At 47.9% G+C, this 16,877-nt stretch overlaps 1 protein-coding gene across 3 annotated transcripts in view; it reads left to right on the top strand.

Moving 5' to 3' along the window:
• The window catches only part of Tns3 (tensin 3), a 130,720-nt gene that overhangs the window by 72,327 nt on the left and 41,516 nt on the right, over window positions 1–16,877 (top strand). For all 3 annotated transcript variants that reach the window (XM_032916075.1, XM_032916073.1, XM_032916074.1), the window contains exons 15-17: window positions 8,744–8,904; window positions 9,917–10,034; window positions 10,123–10,203. In XM_032916075.1, coding sequence (XP_032771966.1) covers window positions 8,744–8,904; window positions 9,917–10,034; window positions 10,123–10,203 — 360 coding nt within the window. The remainder of the gene's footprint in view (window positions 1–8,743; window positions 8,905–9,916; window positions 10,035–10,122; window positions 10,204–16,877) is intronic.

Below are 16,877 nucleotides of genomic sequence, written 5' to 3'. Positions count from 1 at the left end.
ACTGCAGTGTCCTATCCCCTGTAAAACTGGGACGGGGCAGGCAGTTCCTTTGGGGAATTTTGCTTCCTCAAAGTGCCCCCTAACCAGTAACTCTGCGCCCTCACTCTGGCGTGATGCTCCCTGGCTGTACCTGATTCATTGGCAGGCCCTAGCCTCTGCTCTCCTGCTGCCCTACCCAACTTCAAGTGGCAGTGGCGTACTGGGGCTATCTGAGGAGGAGCCTGTCCTGTGCATAACAGGAAGCTGGCTGCCCATTCCACACCTTGGAGACTTGTTTCATGTTGTTAAAACATTTGATCCTTGTTCCATTAGTCTCAGTGGCCCTATGACAGGAACCTGACAGGCACTTCTTGCACATAGCACCACCCTGGCCTTCCTGACTGTGTTTTTAGAATTCCTTTGCTGTGGGAGGAGTGCATGAAGCTTCAGCTTGCAGCTTGTAGTACTCCCCTTGTGTGCTTTCATGGCAGGGACCAGAGATGTGGGAGAGGAGACCCTCATGCTGTTCACCTTTGCTAACACGTTTCAGTCACCATGGCCGCTAGCAAGTCAAGGAATCTGGGGAGCGTTCCACGAGACACTCACAACCAGGCCTGGCCAGTACAGGGGTAATAATGGCCAGACAGATGCCCCCAGAGGGTGTGGTATTTTGGGAGGCTCAGTACTAAACATCCAGTACCAAGCAGAGATATCAGGGAGGAATGCTGGATGCTGGGGGGGGGGGCAACCACTGCTCCAGTCTTGTGTTCCAGGAGCCCCAGAGGGTGAGCCATGGGTCCTTGGGCAGCTCAAGGCTTGTCTAAATGATCACTGTCCCATCAATGGTGAAGGTGGATGTGACAGGGAGCACTATGGGTAGGGCTTTGTTATAGGTTAGGAGTCACGGCCCAGAGTCACTTGAAGGGACTTGATGCACGGAAATGTCATGGGTGGCGTTTGCTTCCAGCTCTGCAGAGGAGTTTCAGATGAAAGAGAATTCTGCATTGGGGATGCATTTCCATGGTACAGCATTGCTTGACTTGATATATGAAAGGTCTTGGGATTTTTTTCCCTGCAGGGGGTGGGAGGGGCTACAGTTCTTCTAGGGCAGCTGTACGACTGCTGTACAGACAATACCATCATGAGGTTTCTGAACTTTTCCTATTCCTCCCAGAGAAGACTTAAACCCATTAGCGATCACTTCCCATCCACCCAACCTTAGCCCCCAGCATACTAACCTAGTAGATTAGCTGCTCTTGCTTCTGGTATAAATGCAATTGTTCACCGTGTGGTTCTTCTTGCCTGGTTTCTTTTATAGAGCACATTATGTTTAAAGTTCTGCAACTATTGACGATTCCTTCCTGTTTACAGCTAAATAATATTCCGTAGCTGATCTGTTCATCTATTAATGACACTAGGATTCTATCAGCATTTAATGGCTGTCGTGAATATTGGTGGCATGCACATGTGTGCACACATACCTGTCTGAATACCTATTGGCTTATTACCAGATGTAGATTTACTGGGTCACAGGGCCGTTCTTGCTGAGTTTGCTGGAGGAAACACCTCCAGCCTCATACATGGGCAGCTTGTCTCCAGAAGCTTTGCTTTCTAGGAAGGCCACCTCGAGGGAGAACTGCCTTTTGTGGTCTTCCATGTAATAGAGGCCAAATCCTCTCTCTCCATCAGGATGAAGAGGCTCTGACAGTTCTCAGGCTTGGTTGGATCAGCTGCCATTTCTGATTCTGCCACGTGGCCTTGTGTCATGATGTGAGCCTTGACTGAGGGATGTGATATGTTCTCTGTAGATGTAGTGGGGGACGTTACTTAAACATAAAAGAAGGAACCGTAACTGGGTCCTGGAACCCTACTGGCAAGTGGAATGTCCCAGATGCGAGTCATGGGTGAGGTGACCAGAGATCCCGTTTGGAGCTTGGAGCTTTTCAAATGCAGAGGTCACTCAGCAGTGTGGAGATGCTCTTCCCAGGTGTGGGGGTATGCTCACTCCCTTCCAGATACGCCTTCCCCAGAGCAAGCACTTCGGATTCCCAGGGGAGCATATTTTCAGTTCCGTCCCTGCCTCTGTCGAAGCTCTGCAGAAGTCTCTTTCCCCGTTAGGACCAGGTTGGGAACAGAGACGGGAAGGAAGGGGGTGACCCTGTGTGTACACAGAGGGCTTTTTCTGCCTCCTCACTGATGTCACTCAGAGTGATGTCACTCAGCACGTGGGCTCCCAGCGTCCTACCCACTTTCTTTATGGGAAATGCATGCCACCTGCTCTGGAGGAACAAGTCCACTGGGTGACCCAGGCCTACTGAGCATGTCTTGGCTCAGCTCGCTGGAAGAGAACACGTTAGTCCATTCCAGGGTACAGTCGGGCCGATCTGTCTGTCACCCCACACCTTTCTCTATTCACTCTCTCTAGAGGTCCTGCCTGTTTTTCTTGAGTGAGCTGAACTCAGGAGGCCCCTACCTCAGCACAAAATGGCCTTCGCCGCATTTGTCTTCGCTCTCGGGAATGTGAGGAAGTTTCCAAAACCACCCACATGCCATGGAGTGCCAGCCTTGCGTCTTTTTTACATGCTGCTTCCTCTAGGGTCCCAAGTCAAAAATAAAGACTGTGTTGCAGAGTGGGTCATGCTCTCAGACCCGTTCCCTTTCATTTTCATTAGTTATGTGTTCCTGTGTGTATGTGAGATGCTCAGTGCCTTCTGAGATGTACTATTGGGATGCTCAGACTGGTCAAGCCAGTTAGCATGTCCATCCCACTGCATGCGTGCAGAGTTCTGGTAAGAGCCCCAAGTCCCCCTGGGCAGGGCGTACTATTTCCCAACTCCATATATGCTTCAGACTATAACCACACGGGGGCTTTTGGGATTCGGGTGCTGAGGATGAATGTGCGTGTTTCCGTCTGCAAAGGGTGGCTGATTGGCCTGGTAGGGGCTTGAATGTGGGAAGAACTTTATGCTCACTGACTGACTCCTGGGTCCGCATGTGCTGCGCCTGCAAGTGGAAAGCTTTGTCAGCCATGCCATGGCTCCAAGGGAAGAGTTGATGGAGAGGAGGAAGGATGAGGTGCTCAGTGGAGAATCGTAATGACATTCTCCTGGAAAACCATGGGTTTGTAACTGTGGTTGTGCATCTGGTCACTCAGAGAGTTGACTCATGGCTCTTTGAGGCTGGGATGTTGCCCCAGGTTGCTTCTAACGGGGCCAGAGTTTGGGACCGTGCTCTAGAGGGCAGCCAGGTATCACTGCATAAGCTGCCTCCCAGAGGACTGGCAGGTTTATTTTAGCAGCAGAGTGGGCCATAGGTCTTACCAAGGAGAGGATTCTGCTCTGAAGAGCCAATATGGGTGTCATGGTGTCTCCTGCTCGGTACTCTTCTCTCTCATTCCAGGTGATACCAAGAAACTTCTGGTTGACTCATAGCACTGCTGACGGACACAAAAAACAGACCAGTGAGGAAGGGTTTGGTACCATTCTCATGATTAGGGGTTTGGTGCATTGAAAAACTGCAGAACTGCCAAGGAACACTGTGGGAGATTTATTCTAAAATGTAGTTTTCCAGCTAAATCATCTAAACCCCACCCCAAATGCACGCTGGGAGCTTCCCAGTAACAATGTCACCTCTTCTGGGCTATCCTGGACTCAGTCCTGCATGCTAACACAGTGCCTGACAATCTTGGCCTGAATTCAGTTCTTGTGGGCCCTGTTCTTTGAAACCCTTCCCACAAGGCCTCCAGTGTCTCTAGATGAAGGGCTTGAGGGGGTTCCCTGTCATGATTTCCACACTATCATGGTGACCTTGGTGGGGGTACCCCCTAGCTTGGCTGTCTTTGCGCTGCTCCCACACTGCCCACACAGCTGCCTGGCCTTGGAGTGCTACAGGGCTCTGTCCCCATCTGTGTTCTCGGTTGTTTAGCATCAGCTTCCCAGTCTCTCTCTGAGGTTCCGTACCCTCCAAAGGCCCATGGTAATCTCAGCTCCTGCTTTGTCTGAGAAGGTCTATGGTGGTCATGGGCAGTGCTCAGAGGGTGTGTCCACCTACCAGTTTGTGGACTTGGGGAGTATTGTAAAGGGGAAATAGGGACTCAGGTCTTAAGCTGTAGCCTTTGGGTCAGGTGGAAGGATGACCCTTGCAAAGACAGATGACTGCTAGGAGCACTGGTAACAGTTGATGGGCTGTGGGGCATCCAGTCATGCTGCTAAGCAAAGCCCATGGTTTTTCTGCTTGTCCCTCCCTCCATGGGGAGCCTGGCTGCATGGAGGGTTCCTGGAACAAGGCTCATCGGCATAATCGTAGGACTCCATACTCTGTGCTCACGTGGGCCTTAAATGTCCTGCTGCATTCTGAGCTCCCTGAGCTTTTGTAAGCGCCAGGGCCCAGTTCAGGTTTCCTCTTTAGTGGCAGGGAACGTGCTAGAACAGGTGTAGCTCCCTACCACACCTGTGCCCCAGCAGGCACAGGTGGGAAGGGAGCCAGCTGGACCCCAGCGGGCACAGGTGGGAAGGGAGCGAGCTGGACCCCAGCAGGTACAGGTGGGTCTGCCACAGTTACGGGAGAGGCCCTGTGCCTGCAGTGGTTCCTTTGAGCTTCGTTTGGTCCCTGTTCCCTCCTTTGGGTGGTCTCAGAACCCCGAAGGGGTTGGTGTGAGTGGGAAGCTGCCTAGAACCCCCGAGAAGGCTCCTTCAAGCCAGGACAGCTTCAGTAGTGACCCTAGAGTATCCACCAGCACACCCTACTCCCACGAAGTCCTTTTGTTTTAATTGTGTTTTCCCGCCTTTTCTGTTTTCCTCTGGATCTGACTTCTCACATGAAGATGAGAAATACTGCCGTGGTCACTTGTATGGCATGAATTATACGCACTGTTCAGAGACTAGGGTTTCCCTACTTCCTCCTTGATCATTAAGTATTTTGCTATTCAGATCGCCCAAGCTCACCAAGTCAGCTTTACACTGGCAAGCGCAGGTCAACTTGGGGCCCATATAACATAAACCCCTGTTTGCCATCTCTGATTCCGCAGATGTGGAGCAGCCGCTGCAGAGGGAAACACGAGGCTCTGATGCAGCTCAGGACCCCCATCCCCAGCCCTGGAGCCCTGCTAGGAGCTTGCAGATAGATAGCCCCAGGGACACACCCTGAGCAGGGGGAGGGAAAAGGGTGGTAAATAGCAGAGGCTGTGACAGCAGGTGAACTTAGGGTAGTGAAGAGTGTAACCAAGCAAGCATCAAGGATTTATTCCCCTGCAGATGCTCACACGGTGAGCCTAGAGTGGAAAAATAAACAAACAGGTCATGTGACTTCCTCACAGTATGGCACTGTTCCCAGGGAAGGGAGGGTTGGGAGCCACAGGCTCTCTAAGGGAGGCCTGAGAGGTCAGCGGTCAGCATGGGATGCCGACCAGGTTCCTCCTGTCTCTGACCCACTCACAGACACCCAGTCCTCATCATCAGCGCTGAGATCTAGGCATGGTCACAGAGATCAGCACCAGGTCTGAGCAGGCCGCTACCTCCATGTTGATCTCAGTCAGGCAGCTGAGCCCCAGGAGGGCAGCAGCACAGAGACACTGTGCTTACTGTCTGTCTTTCTAAAGGAAGGTGACCAGCTTGGCAGGCTCCAGAGATAGTGTCCCTGTGGCAGCCAGCCTCCTTCCAGATCTCAGGATCACCAGGGTGCGAGCAGAAATGTCTGCTTGCTACCTCGGTGTCTTTCTTTCCTACCTAGGGACAGTGGCTAAGAGGCTCTGCTGTGGTGAGAGGCGTCAGGTTGACGTGGAGGTGGTGTCTGTGGTTTTCTTCGGGCAGTCCCTAGCCCCTCCTTTCTTCTGAGGCTCTGGTGTCTGTGTCTGAGGCTCAGGACCTTGGCGTAATTCACAGTCATAGGGTCATTGTAGATGTTAGGGACAGGGTGTCAGCACAAGAAACGTGATAGGCAAGGACTCTACCCTTTAAGAAGGGGAGGTTGGGCCACACAGGGTTCCATAGCTCCTGGAAGTGAGGGTGTTGGAGGTTCCTCTTCCTGGAAGAAGCTCATTTCTAGGAATGCCAGCACCCTCCTTCCTGATAGTCATCCTCACACGGGGAGGCCTGCGGAAGTGGGTGGGGATGCTGTAGCTCTCCTTCAGTAATGAGAGTGCAGAACCTGACCTACGTCTGCCATGCGTGGGCAGGCAGAGGCTGCGTCAGTACTGGACGCGTGACTGAGGTGTAAGAGAGCATACATGTGGAATATGCTGGGGTGACCATGGAGGACAACTGGGCAGAGGAAGTGTGACTGAGTACCGGGTACTATGTTAGTGAGAGACTGGGTGTGTCCGCACGCACCGGTGTAAAAGACTCAAGACGTCTGAGGGGGAGCGCTGTGTCTGTGACAGTGAGTAGGAAAGCATAACATGGACCTGTGCATGACAGGCGAGGAACTGAGGAAAGCCAACAAGTGTGTAAGAGAGTGTGCCCGTCCCTGTGGATGCTCCTTGGTCCACTGTATTCTTGGGTCTGGTTCAGCGCCCTGACCCTTGGGCTTCCCTCTTCCTCTTTCACACACCCCCACCCCTGTGCTGCCAGTGGGGTCTCTGTCCTAGATGCTATTGGAGCTTAGTGGAGAGAAAGCTGATGCAGTGTCCTGGCTCTGGATGTCGCCTCAGGCCTAGGCTTAAGCTCTGCGCTCTCTCTCTCTCTCTCTCTCTCTCTCTCTCTCTCTCTCTCTCTCTCTCTCTCTCTCTCTCTTTCTCGGCCTTGGACTTGTTGTGGCATCTAACGTCCGAGTTACCTTGCATGAAGGATAGGAAGAGCAGGTCTTTCATTGGAGCGGTTAGATCTACCTACCGTCTCTGGATACTTAAAGAAGTTTAGAGACTCATGGAGTGGGGCACCTGGTGGGGGACGTCATCTCAGAATGGTGGGGAAGGCCACATCCACTTGAGTCCCTGTGTGGGCAAAAGTGAGTACAATCTAGAACCAGAGTCTCACAGAGAACCAACACAGGTCATGCAGAACACTGCAGAGAGGGGAGAGAGAGAGAGAGAGAAAGGAAGCAGAAGGTTTGTTACTCCCAAAGGGAATCCAGAACTTAACTTTAGAAAGTAAAAATGTTGCTAGTGAAAACTTTAAAAGATACAAAGGAAACAGAACTTTGCTTAGAGATAGTGTCCTCTGAAAATGTCAGAGAGGTTACACCCATGAAGTCTTTCCAGCATGGTTACTTAAATATGTCCCGACTAGACAGTAGACAATGCCAATGGATGCCAATGGACACGTTAACATGGATGGGCAAGGCTCAGGAGGCCTCAACCCTACACAGAGAACTGCAGGCAACTGAGGGCGGCTGAAAGAAGGAGAAATAGTCACCGGGGAAGAGCATGCCAAATGGTTATCAGATAACAAATGGTCAGCCCTGAAAATGTATCAATGCCAGTTAGCATACAGATCAAACAGGTTTTATGTATTTAAGAATATATGTATATACACATAGACTGTATGTGTATGTGTATGTATCAGCAATTAAAGGAAAAAGGGCCATGGATTTGAATGAGAAAGAGGGGATGGTATAATTATGTTACAGTTTTTAAAAAGATAAAGTTAAGAAGAAGAACTGTAGTTTGAAAGCTTAAAAGAAATGGAAACATCCATAGAAAATATGAGCCCCTGTCTGGAATTCCACATCCCAGAGATTGGCTTTTGAATATTTTGGTACCATTTTCTTCTTTCTGTGGTGTCCTAAAGCATTTGCCATTGCACCGCTGACACTGATGCATGGCTGTTTACCGATTTGCTCTGTAATGTAAACTCCAAGCCCCAAAACTGTTCTGCTGCTTACACTGTGATCAAGGGATTATGGGCCTTTAATTTGGAAAGGGCCAGCTTGGTCAGCACTCACTGTGGGTACACCGTACTCTTTCTGCTCTGACTTCTTTGTCATTGGCTCTTACTAAGACTGCTGCTGTCCTCTAAGGATTTTTCCCTCACTAGACCTTGGTATAGTCCAGCTATGTCAGACCTCCATTCCCAGGACCACGAAGCCTGTCTTCCTGAGAATGAATCTTGGTGCCCTTGTGTGAACCATCAAAGCTCACCAAGGCTTGTAGGGATTCTGTGTTTTTAGCTTAAGCCTAGACTGCCAGCAAATCCTAGTCTGTTATGAAAGACTGCCTTGTGACTTGAGAGGTTATCACCTTTGAAGGCTGCTGCAGGTTTCCCCCTATTGCCCAATTTTAAGAATTCCCTGGAAGAAAGTTTAAAAAGCTAACAAGCTAGCCAAGACAAATTTTACTCCCCAAACAAAATGATCGGCTTTGGCTAAGAGCAGGGACCAGGAGCCTCTGGGTCAGGAGTAAAATGCCTGTGGAGTTTTTGGCATTGAGGTATTAAATGTTCGTTCTTAGTATCTGGTTTGAGGTTCCCCCCTCCCCATGAAGATTCAGTTTGTCATGGCAGATCCACATGCCTGGCTCACTGCAGGTGCTAACCTTCTCCTAACAGGCCTGGGGCTGGATCTTAGCTGGATCTGTCTGAACTTAGCTTAGCCATAGTCTCTTGTCCCAGCACTGAGGGCTGAGTTCTGGCACCTGGCTTTGCCTTTTCTGGATGGAGGGCTCTGGCTTGTCTCTGAGCATCCCATAGCCTGCCGATAGCGTTCTCCTGTCTATCTGGAGAGGCTGACTAATGACGTTGTCTGTGGATAGTTTCAGATGGGTTTTATCAGTGCTCTCTACACTCCGCTGTAAGCTTCATACCCATTTGTTTTCTCTTCACTGGTTCCTCAGGTGATGACCCCGTCGGGGGACGGCTTCGGAAACTGAGCATCGGGCAGTATGACAATGATGCCGGGAGCCAGGTGACCTTCTCTAAGTGTGGATGGGGAAAGGCTGGGGCGGACTCAGCCCCAAGCTTGGGATCCTTTTCCTCTCCTGCAGACATCAAAGAGGTATGTGCTGGTCCTGTGCCCATCTTCTCTCAACTCCACTTGTTTTCCTCTCCTTGTGCTTAGGGGAAATGGCTGTGCTATGCCCTTGCACAAGGTCACCAGTCACTGTAACCTCTTTGTCCATGACTGACTTCTTTGTCTGATAGAAATGGTTCTTAAGTGACAGACAGGGGTTCTGATTGGAAGCACAGGTCAGTAGGCCTGTGTGGGGGCCACACAATCCCCGGATATGGCTATACAGGGGGTACATCGTCTAGGCTATTGAAGCCTCAAGCTCTTACCTGCAGAATGGGGGCGGAATACATATAGGTGGGATGGGAGGGTTCGGAAGCATGGGCCTGACCCTCGCAGGGCTCTGCTGATGGACAGCACAGCCAGCAGCCATTGCTGACTTCTCTTCTGCCACACGGGGTGCCAGATCCTCCATGTAAATGTTGACCCTGAGGAGATCCTCAGACAAGACTCTCCTGGGTACTTAAGGCTTCTCATCAGAATTCAACAGGCCACCCTCCCCAGATAATTAACCCTAATTATGTACCTGATTCTCAAGTTGAATCAGTGCCTTTAGAATAGGCAGAAAGAAAAGACAGCGTATGGTCTTCGCTCTTACAAACATCTGTTGTTGATAGCTGGAATGGCTCTCCCCAAGTCTGCTCCGTGTTGCATGACTTCCTGTGTGTTTCCACTGCCCTGTGACAGTGATGTAGCATGTCCTTGGTGACGCTTTAGTGCTCAGTGGTGGGACGCCACTTGCATCCCTTGCATCGTTTCCGTCACCGTTGTCTCCACGCTGCTCCCCTGTATTAAGATGATGGTTCCGCCTCTCCGTCTCCAGCTTTGACGATAGTTGAGCTTCTTCCTCCATAGAATAGTAGCGATGCCAGTTTCATCCTTCCCGATCCACTCTCAGACGTGGGCTCTGTCAGCAGACCATCTCGAGGGGCCGGATCTGTGTGGAAGGGACCTTTCTGTGAGCCCTCATTTTTCTGTTCTCCCTCTATGCTGATTTCAGACGGTGATCACCGCCTATCCCCCTGACCTCGATGTGATCGACGGCAGGATTCCAAACAGCAAGGAGTCACCTATATGTCTGACCCCAGCATTCCCTGTGTCTCCAGAAACACCATATGGTAAGAAAGGAGAAAAAGTATCTGGGTGTTACTCGGTACTTGAAGGCGGTGGGGAGTAACGCATCCCTTGTTGTACTGTTTTGTCCAGTGAAAACTTCGCCACGATACCCTCCGTTCAGCCCACCTGAGCCCCAGCTGAGCATCCCAGCCAGTTTACACAAAGGGCGAGGTAAGGCTCCTTAGGTATAGCAGCTGCGAGACCATTTGCACTCTGATTGACGCAGAAAGATTTCCGTTTGGGTCACATCTCAAAATCCTTAGGCAAGGACATGTCTCTTTAGAGCCTGGAATGTGTCTATAAATGCCTTGGTTAGGAGTTGCATTAAGACACCGATAGGACTCCCAGCATTCTTAGGAATCAAGTTTGATACTCACATATGAGGCAATTTTAGGCTCAGTTCAGTAGGACCAGCTGTCAGCTTGGGATGGGTGCTTAGTTAGCATCCTGGTCAATTCCCCATTCAGCAAGGGGTTTGAAGGAGAAATGCTATCTACTTCACTACGTAAATGGGTTCCAGCGAAGAGTGGGGTAGCTGCGTGCATCCCACAACATGGTCATCTTTGTGTGCTGCCCTGTGTGACCCAGCTCCTAGCCTAGGCACACCTTGATTTCCTATCCCTAAGTACTAAGGGTCCAGTGAGTTTCTCATGTTTCTTCCAGGTAGAAATTGCTCATGTTTCTTGGAATCTCGGGATGGGTTGGAGAGAAGCCCCACATATATTCTTTTGGATCATTTAAATTTGAAAATGCAGGCAGTCTCAGTGTCCTTGAGTTCTAACGCCGGACATGTCTGGCCATCATCCACAGGCTTGACAGTCCACCGGGGTCTAAAGAAATATTGTAACCTGTAGTTCTTCCTTAGTGCTAGGCTACTCTTGTCCTTGAGGAAGGACCCAAGCATCTTGGTCTTCAAGCTACATTTTGGTCAGCAGGATATGGCTCAGTCATTTTTAAAATTGACTTATGTAACACAAGCCCTAGGTTTGAACTCTTAAGTTTGCTCCTAGATAGCTTCTTTAGATTTTTTTTTTTTTTTTTCAGGGCTGGGGACCGAACCCAGGACCTTGCGCTTCCTAGGCAAGCGCTCTACCACTGAGCCAAATCCCCAACCCCCCTAGATAGCTTCTTAAACTTTTTTCTTTAATTTATTTTTTAACTCAGTTTACATCTGGATCACAGCCCCCTCCCTCCTCCCCTCCCAGTCCCACTCCCACAGATCTCTCCCTCCATTGCCCTCTCCTTTTCTCCTCAGAGAAGGGGAGTCCCCCTTGGGTCCCACTCCACCCTGGGGCATCTAGTCCCAGCGGGTCTGACACATCCTCTCCCACTGAGGTACAACCAGGGAGTCAAAGCAAGGGGGGATGTCAGGGATCCTATGTCAGGGAATGGAGACCAAGACAGCCGTTCTTCCACATGTTCCAGGAACCACATGAACGCCAAGCTGCCCATTTGCTACAAATGTATAGGGCATCTAGGTTCAGCTCCTGCGTGCTCCCTGATTGTGGTCCAGGTTCTGTGTCCCCCCAAGGTCCCAGGATAGTTGACTCTGTGGGTCTTGTGGTGGCCTTGACCATTCTGACTTGGTCTAGCTTCTCAAACTTAAACAAGCAGAATGTCCCCTTGTCTTGTTCATCATTGAAGATGTCGGCTGTCTTCTGTGTCTGTTTCCAGGCTTTAAGTGGAACACAAAGTCTGAGTACAGGTCTTCTCTATCAGGGTCTGCTCTGGTAGAGCCATGGATGCTCTCTGCCCTCAATGGAGCGAGAGGCTTGGTGATTAGCGGTGGCCACCGCAGCCACAAAGTGCTCGTTTGATGAATGGCGTAGTGACTTGCCACTGAGGCTGGGTTTTTCTCAGCACGGTGCAGAGTGGACTAGGAGGGTCCGAGTGGGTGGAAAATTACTGAAGGAGACTCAGGTGTGGGGCTCTTGCTGAAGTAGTCTAACTGGATTCCTGCTTAAGGAAGATGAAGACCTGGAGCTTAGACATTAAAGCTGAGAGATAAGAGGGTTTAATCAGATAGCCAGTGAGTGTGGTTGAATATCAGAAGTGGGATCATTAAGCAGAAGTATTGCTAAAGACAAGAATGGATGGCTCTGAAGGCAGCCCTCCCCTATGCTCAGGGCTCACATAGTCCCGAGTCTCTCAGGTCCTCGAACACTTAGTTTAAGCACACAGTTCCTGAGTCAGATCTCCCTAGAGCCAGCTCCATGCCATAAGCACTCTGTACCCAGCCAACCCAGAAACAAGCCAGCCTCCAGCAGACAGTTAAACAGTACACAGAAAGCAAGCCACAGCATCCTTGGGGGCTGCTAGTCATCGAAGAAATCAGAGAAGCCAATTGAGAGGAGCTAGAGAGGTGGGTCACAGCTTAAGAGAACTGAGTGCGGGGTTGGGGATTTAGCTCAGTGGTAGAACGCTTGCCTAGGAAGCGCAAGGCCCTGGGTTCGGTCCCCAGCTCCGGGGGGGGGGGGGAGAACTGAGTGCTTCTTGAAGAAGACTATGTTCGTTTCCCAGAACCCACGTGGTGGTTCACAAACACTAATGACCACAGTTCCAGGAAAAATGATCCCTTCTTCTGAGCTCTGTGGGCTCCTGTGCACGTGTGCATGCATGCACACATACACATACACACATACGCAGAGAGAGAGAGAGAGAGAGAGAGAGAGAGTAATAATAAAGATAATACATAGCTAAATATAAGTCTTAAGCAATAAAATAGCAAATGTGCCTGTATTAATCCTTTCATTAATCCTAACTTGAAAAAACATTCAAGATAAGTAGTTACAAATATTTTTAACAGAAAGTATCTCTCTCATTTATTAATTTGGGCCAATGAAAGGGAATATTCAAAAGCCACAGTTTTCTCTCTCTTTCTCTCTCCCTCTCCCTCTCTCTTTCTTTTATTATCTCTCAGGGAATGAAAATGTTTGTGGTATTTCAGTGACCTTTGTTAGGTTAGGTCATAGGTAAGCATTATTTAATGTTTTTTATAAACATTCAAACCTTGTATGCTTAATATTTCTCTTCCCTGGGCTGACGTTTATTACTGCTTTGCTGTCATTAAAAAGGCAATTTCATAGTAAGAGAATATTTTGATGCATCACTACTCTGTGACCTGTGTGTGATGTGTGGAGTTAGTAAGAGCAGCATGAAAAGCCGGGTACCTGGGACAAAAGGGGAAGAACAGGGAAACTGAGGAGGACGTAGATGGTATTGACTGAAAGCACGTGGATCCAGGGAAATTCCTTACAACAACAGTCAAAAGCATAAGACCATCATTTCAATTTGTACAAAATCTGCTTTAAAGACTCTGCTTAATTCATCCGATAAATCTTGTTTTTAACCTTTGTAAACAAAAATAATTATCAACGGCAAACAAGAAAAGTTTTTTAAAATGTATTTTTAATACACTTTTAGAAATTCTGGGAAGGGGTCACCTGAACCTCAAAATAGAGCAAATGTTTATGATTTGAGACATATATAATCCACATTTGGGGGGGTTGGTGGTTTTTCTTGCTTTTTGATCTGATGTTTTATTTTATTGATTTATATTTTTCTCCATTCATTCATTCATTCATTCATTCATTCATTCATTTTAACATCCTGATCGCTGTCCTCAAAGAGTTCCTCCTCCCTCCCTTTCTTTTCTGAGAGGGTGGGGCTTCCTGGGTATCACAAATAATTTTTCAACATTAGTAAAATACTGAACAAGTGGGATGAATAAGTACACACTCCTTCTCACATGCACACGTACTTAATGACTTAACCGGTTTAATTTTCTAACCTTGCAAATAAAGCCAAATAATGCAATAGGTGTGGTGTGTGTGTGTGTGTGTGTGTGTGTGTGTGTGTGTGTGGGTGTGGGGGTGTGTGGTGTGTGTGTGTGTGTGTGTGTGTGTGTGTGTGTGGGGTGGGGGGTGTGTGTGTGTGTGTGTGTGTGTGTGTGTGTGTGTGGGGGGGTGTGTGTGGGTGGTGTTTGTTCTGGGTGTGTGTGGTGTGTGTGTGTGTGTGGTGTGGGTGTGGTGTGTGTGTGTGTGTGGGTGGGGTGTTTGTGGTGTGTGTGTGTGTGGGGTGTGGTGTGTGGTGTGGGGTGTGGGTGGGGGGTGTGTGTCTGTGTGTGTGGTGTGTGGGGTGTGGGTGTGTGTGTGTGTGTGTGTGTGTGTCTTACTGATGACTGAATACAGGATGTCACTCATACTACTCAAGTGTTCCACCACTAAAGTATGAACAATTTCAAAATCCAAATAATTTGAATTTTCTGTTCAAATCATACTTTATGTTTAAAATAAAAAAAAATATATTCTGGCTTTTCTTCTTTAAATAGACATTTCTGGTCTAGAGCAATAAGCCATTTGTCAGTGTTTTGTAAGTATTACTAAGAACATTATTATAAGATAATGTAATATAATATAACATAGGTATACACCAGTGAAACAAGGTATGATTCTGTTAGAAAAGTCTATTGTCATGTGAGACATTTAAGTTGGTATCCAAAGACATCGGAATAAAGAGAAGTAAGTAAATAAGATATAAACAAAATTTCTATCTCAAAATGTGCCTAGGTAAGGCAGAGTATCAAACTGAGCCCAGAGCGTCGACGTGTGTCATTTAGCCGTTGACTTCATCTCCCGTAAAATTCAGCCATTATTAGTCCCCTCGGTACAGTCTCTACCAATCCTGACTATTTTTAAAAAAAAGTTTCTTAAAAGAAAAAGTTTTGAAAGTTCCTTTCAATTTGCATTCAAAGTACAGAAAGGAATCCTTCATAAAACAATTACCTATGAACGAGTCGCCATTTCATTTTCAATTAAAATACAGGCGTGTATCTTGTGTTTCTAAAGAGGAATTAAAGAACCATTTGTGCAGCCACCTACAGAAGTGCTTTGCACTGAAATACACCTAAAGGAAAGAGAATTGTAGAAGTTATAAAGTGAGATATTTTTCTTTTCCATCATTTCTGCCATCAGCAATAGCTTAGGGAGAAAGCCTTTAACTCACATTAAAAATATCAAGGGTTCTATTAGATGACTTTAAGTGTAATGAAACCTCAAGGCTGAATTATACCATTGCCTACTTTATCATTCCGACGATTACTCCCCCAATTCATGACATCAATACCCAATGTAAGAAGATGCCAGTAATCGGTGATCAACTGTGACAGGTGGATAACCTTACCCTTTCCAATCCTCGAAACATAGATAGCGTACTGAGAAAAACTAGTGAAATACAGTGCTACCTTAAGTCTAACTTGCCTGTTTAGAAGGGTAGCTAACTCTGCATTACAGATTTTTATTCTACTGTGTTAGGAGGAACAGTTTTCCTGGAATGGTCATTTAAGAATGTTTTATGTCACTGAAAAGTAATTGATTTAACCACTTGTCAAACAACCTCATAAAATTCTCAGAGATAAGACTTCATAAAACTTGGCCAGCACTAAGGGATAACAAAAAAAATCATCTTAATAAAATTCCAAGATGGGCATTACATTTCTCAATGAAGTAGTTTCCCGTTCCGTCTTTGGTGAACATGGAAGACTAGGTAGCTGAGAAAGGTATCGTCGGATAGCACCTGTCCTACCACATACAGTTCCCGTGAGCACTTACACGAAGAGCAGAGGAAGGTCCATGTCACAGATAGTGGAAGACAGGTGACTGTAACTGTTGTCAACAGCACGGAGAGTCTTAGCCTAGCTTCTGCTTCTTACAGACTACTGTGGCCCAGGACGTTTATAATGAATAGAAATTTGGCTCTCAGTTCAGGAGACTGGGAAGGCTAAGATTAGGGGTCTGGGAGAAATGTCTTCATGGATATCTCCTGCTGTCATGTCCAGGATAAGGAACCTATGCCTGAGATCTCTCTCTCTCTCTCTCTCTCTCTCTCTCTCTCTCTCTCTCTCTCTCTCTCTCTCAGTAAAGTTTGTCCTGAATCCTCAATACTTTTTTTTTTTTAAAGATTTATGTATTATATATAAGTACACTGTAGCTGTCTTCAGACACACCAGAAGAGGGCATCAGATATCATTACAGACGGTTGTGAGCTACCATGTGGTTGCTGGGATTTGAACCCAGGACCTCTGGATGAGTGGTCAGTGCTCCTAACCACTGAGCCATCTCCCCAGCTCGCTTTCATGAGGAGAGTCCATCTGCCTTGGCCTTTACTTCTGAGATCCCCTGACACTGGTATTGGTCTTCTGACACATGGTTCATAGGTAGGGGCCATATTCATAGTGGAGCAGAACATGACGTGTGGGGAAAGAGAAGCTCCTTGGGCCTCTCTCGGCCAAGGAAGTTTGCTCTCCTCATCCAGGGCCCTTTTGGCTTTCATAGAAGGATCCACTCCAGGCAAGTGCAGATCTATTTCAGGACTGACACACAAAGAAGGGTGCTGCTGACTTCTCCAAGGAGCTTGGGATAACATGAAGGCTGGTGGACGGGCACAGGAGACAGCAGAGCAGCTGTAGAAGCCAGGGCCAGCATCTGAGCAAGTGTCCCGGGGCCTGTGAGCATCCTTGCCTGTCTGATATGAGACCTTGAACTTTGTGGGGTGCAGCTGTCTGTTGTACACTGTCATTCTGGCCAAATCGTACCCCAGGAGCAAAAGTGATCGTAATGGAACCCATAAATGTCTTAGGATTCCAGATGTCTTTTAAAAAAGAAATGCCTTTATAGAGAATCCAAGGAAACATTGCTTAATCTCACTGTTTATATAGGTAAGAGAAAAAATTACAAAGCATAAGATACAAAACATTCTGCCATTTCTTAGATGGCTTGGCGTTGGTATTTCCAAAATACAATAAAAACCCACGGTGAAGTGTTTCATGAAAAAAGCCATGTTCCTGA

Source organism: Rattus rattus, chromosome 11 (genome assembly GCF_011064425.1).
Source record: "Rattus rattus isolate New Zealand chromosome 11, Rrattus_CSIRO_v1, whole genome shotgun sequence".
Lineage (NCBI taxonomy): Eukaryota > Metazoa > Chordata > Mammalia > Rodentia > Muridae > Rattus > Rattus rattus.
This window is presented reverse-complemented; position numbering and strand designations above follow the sequence as displayed.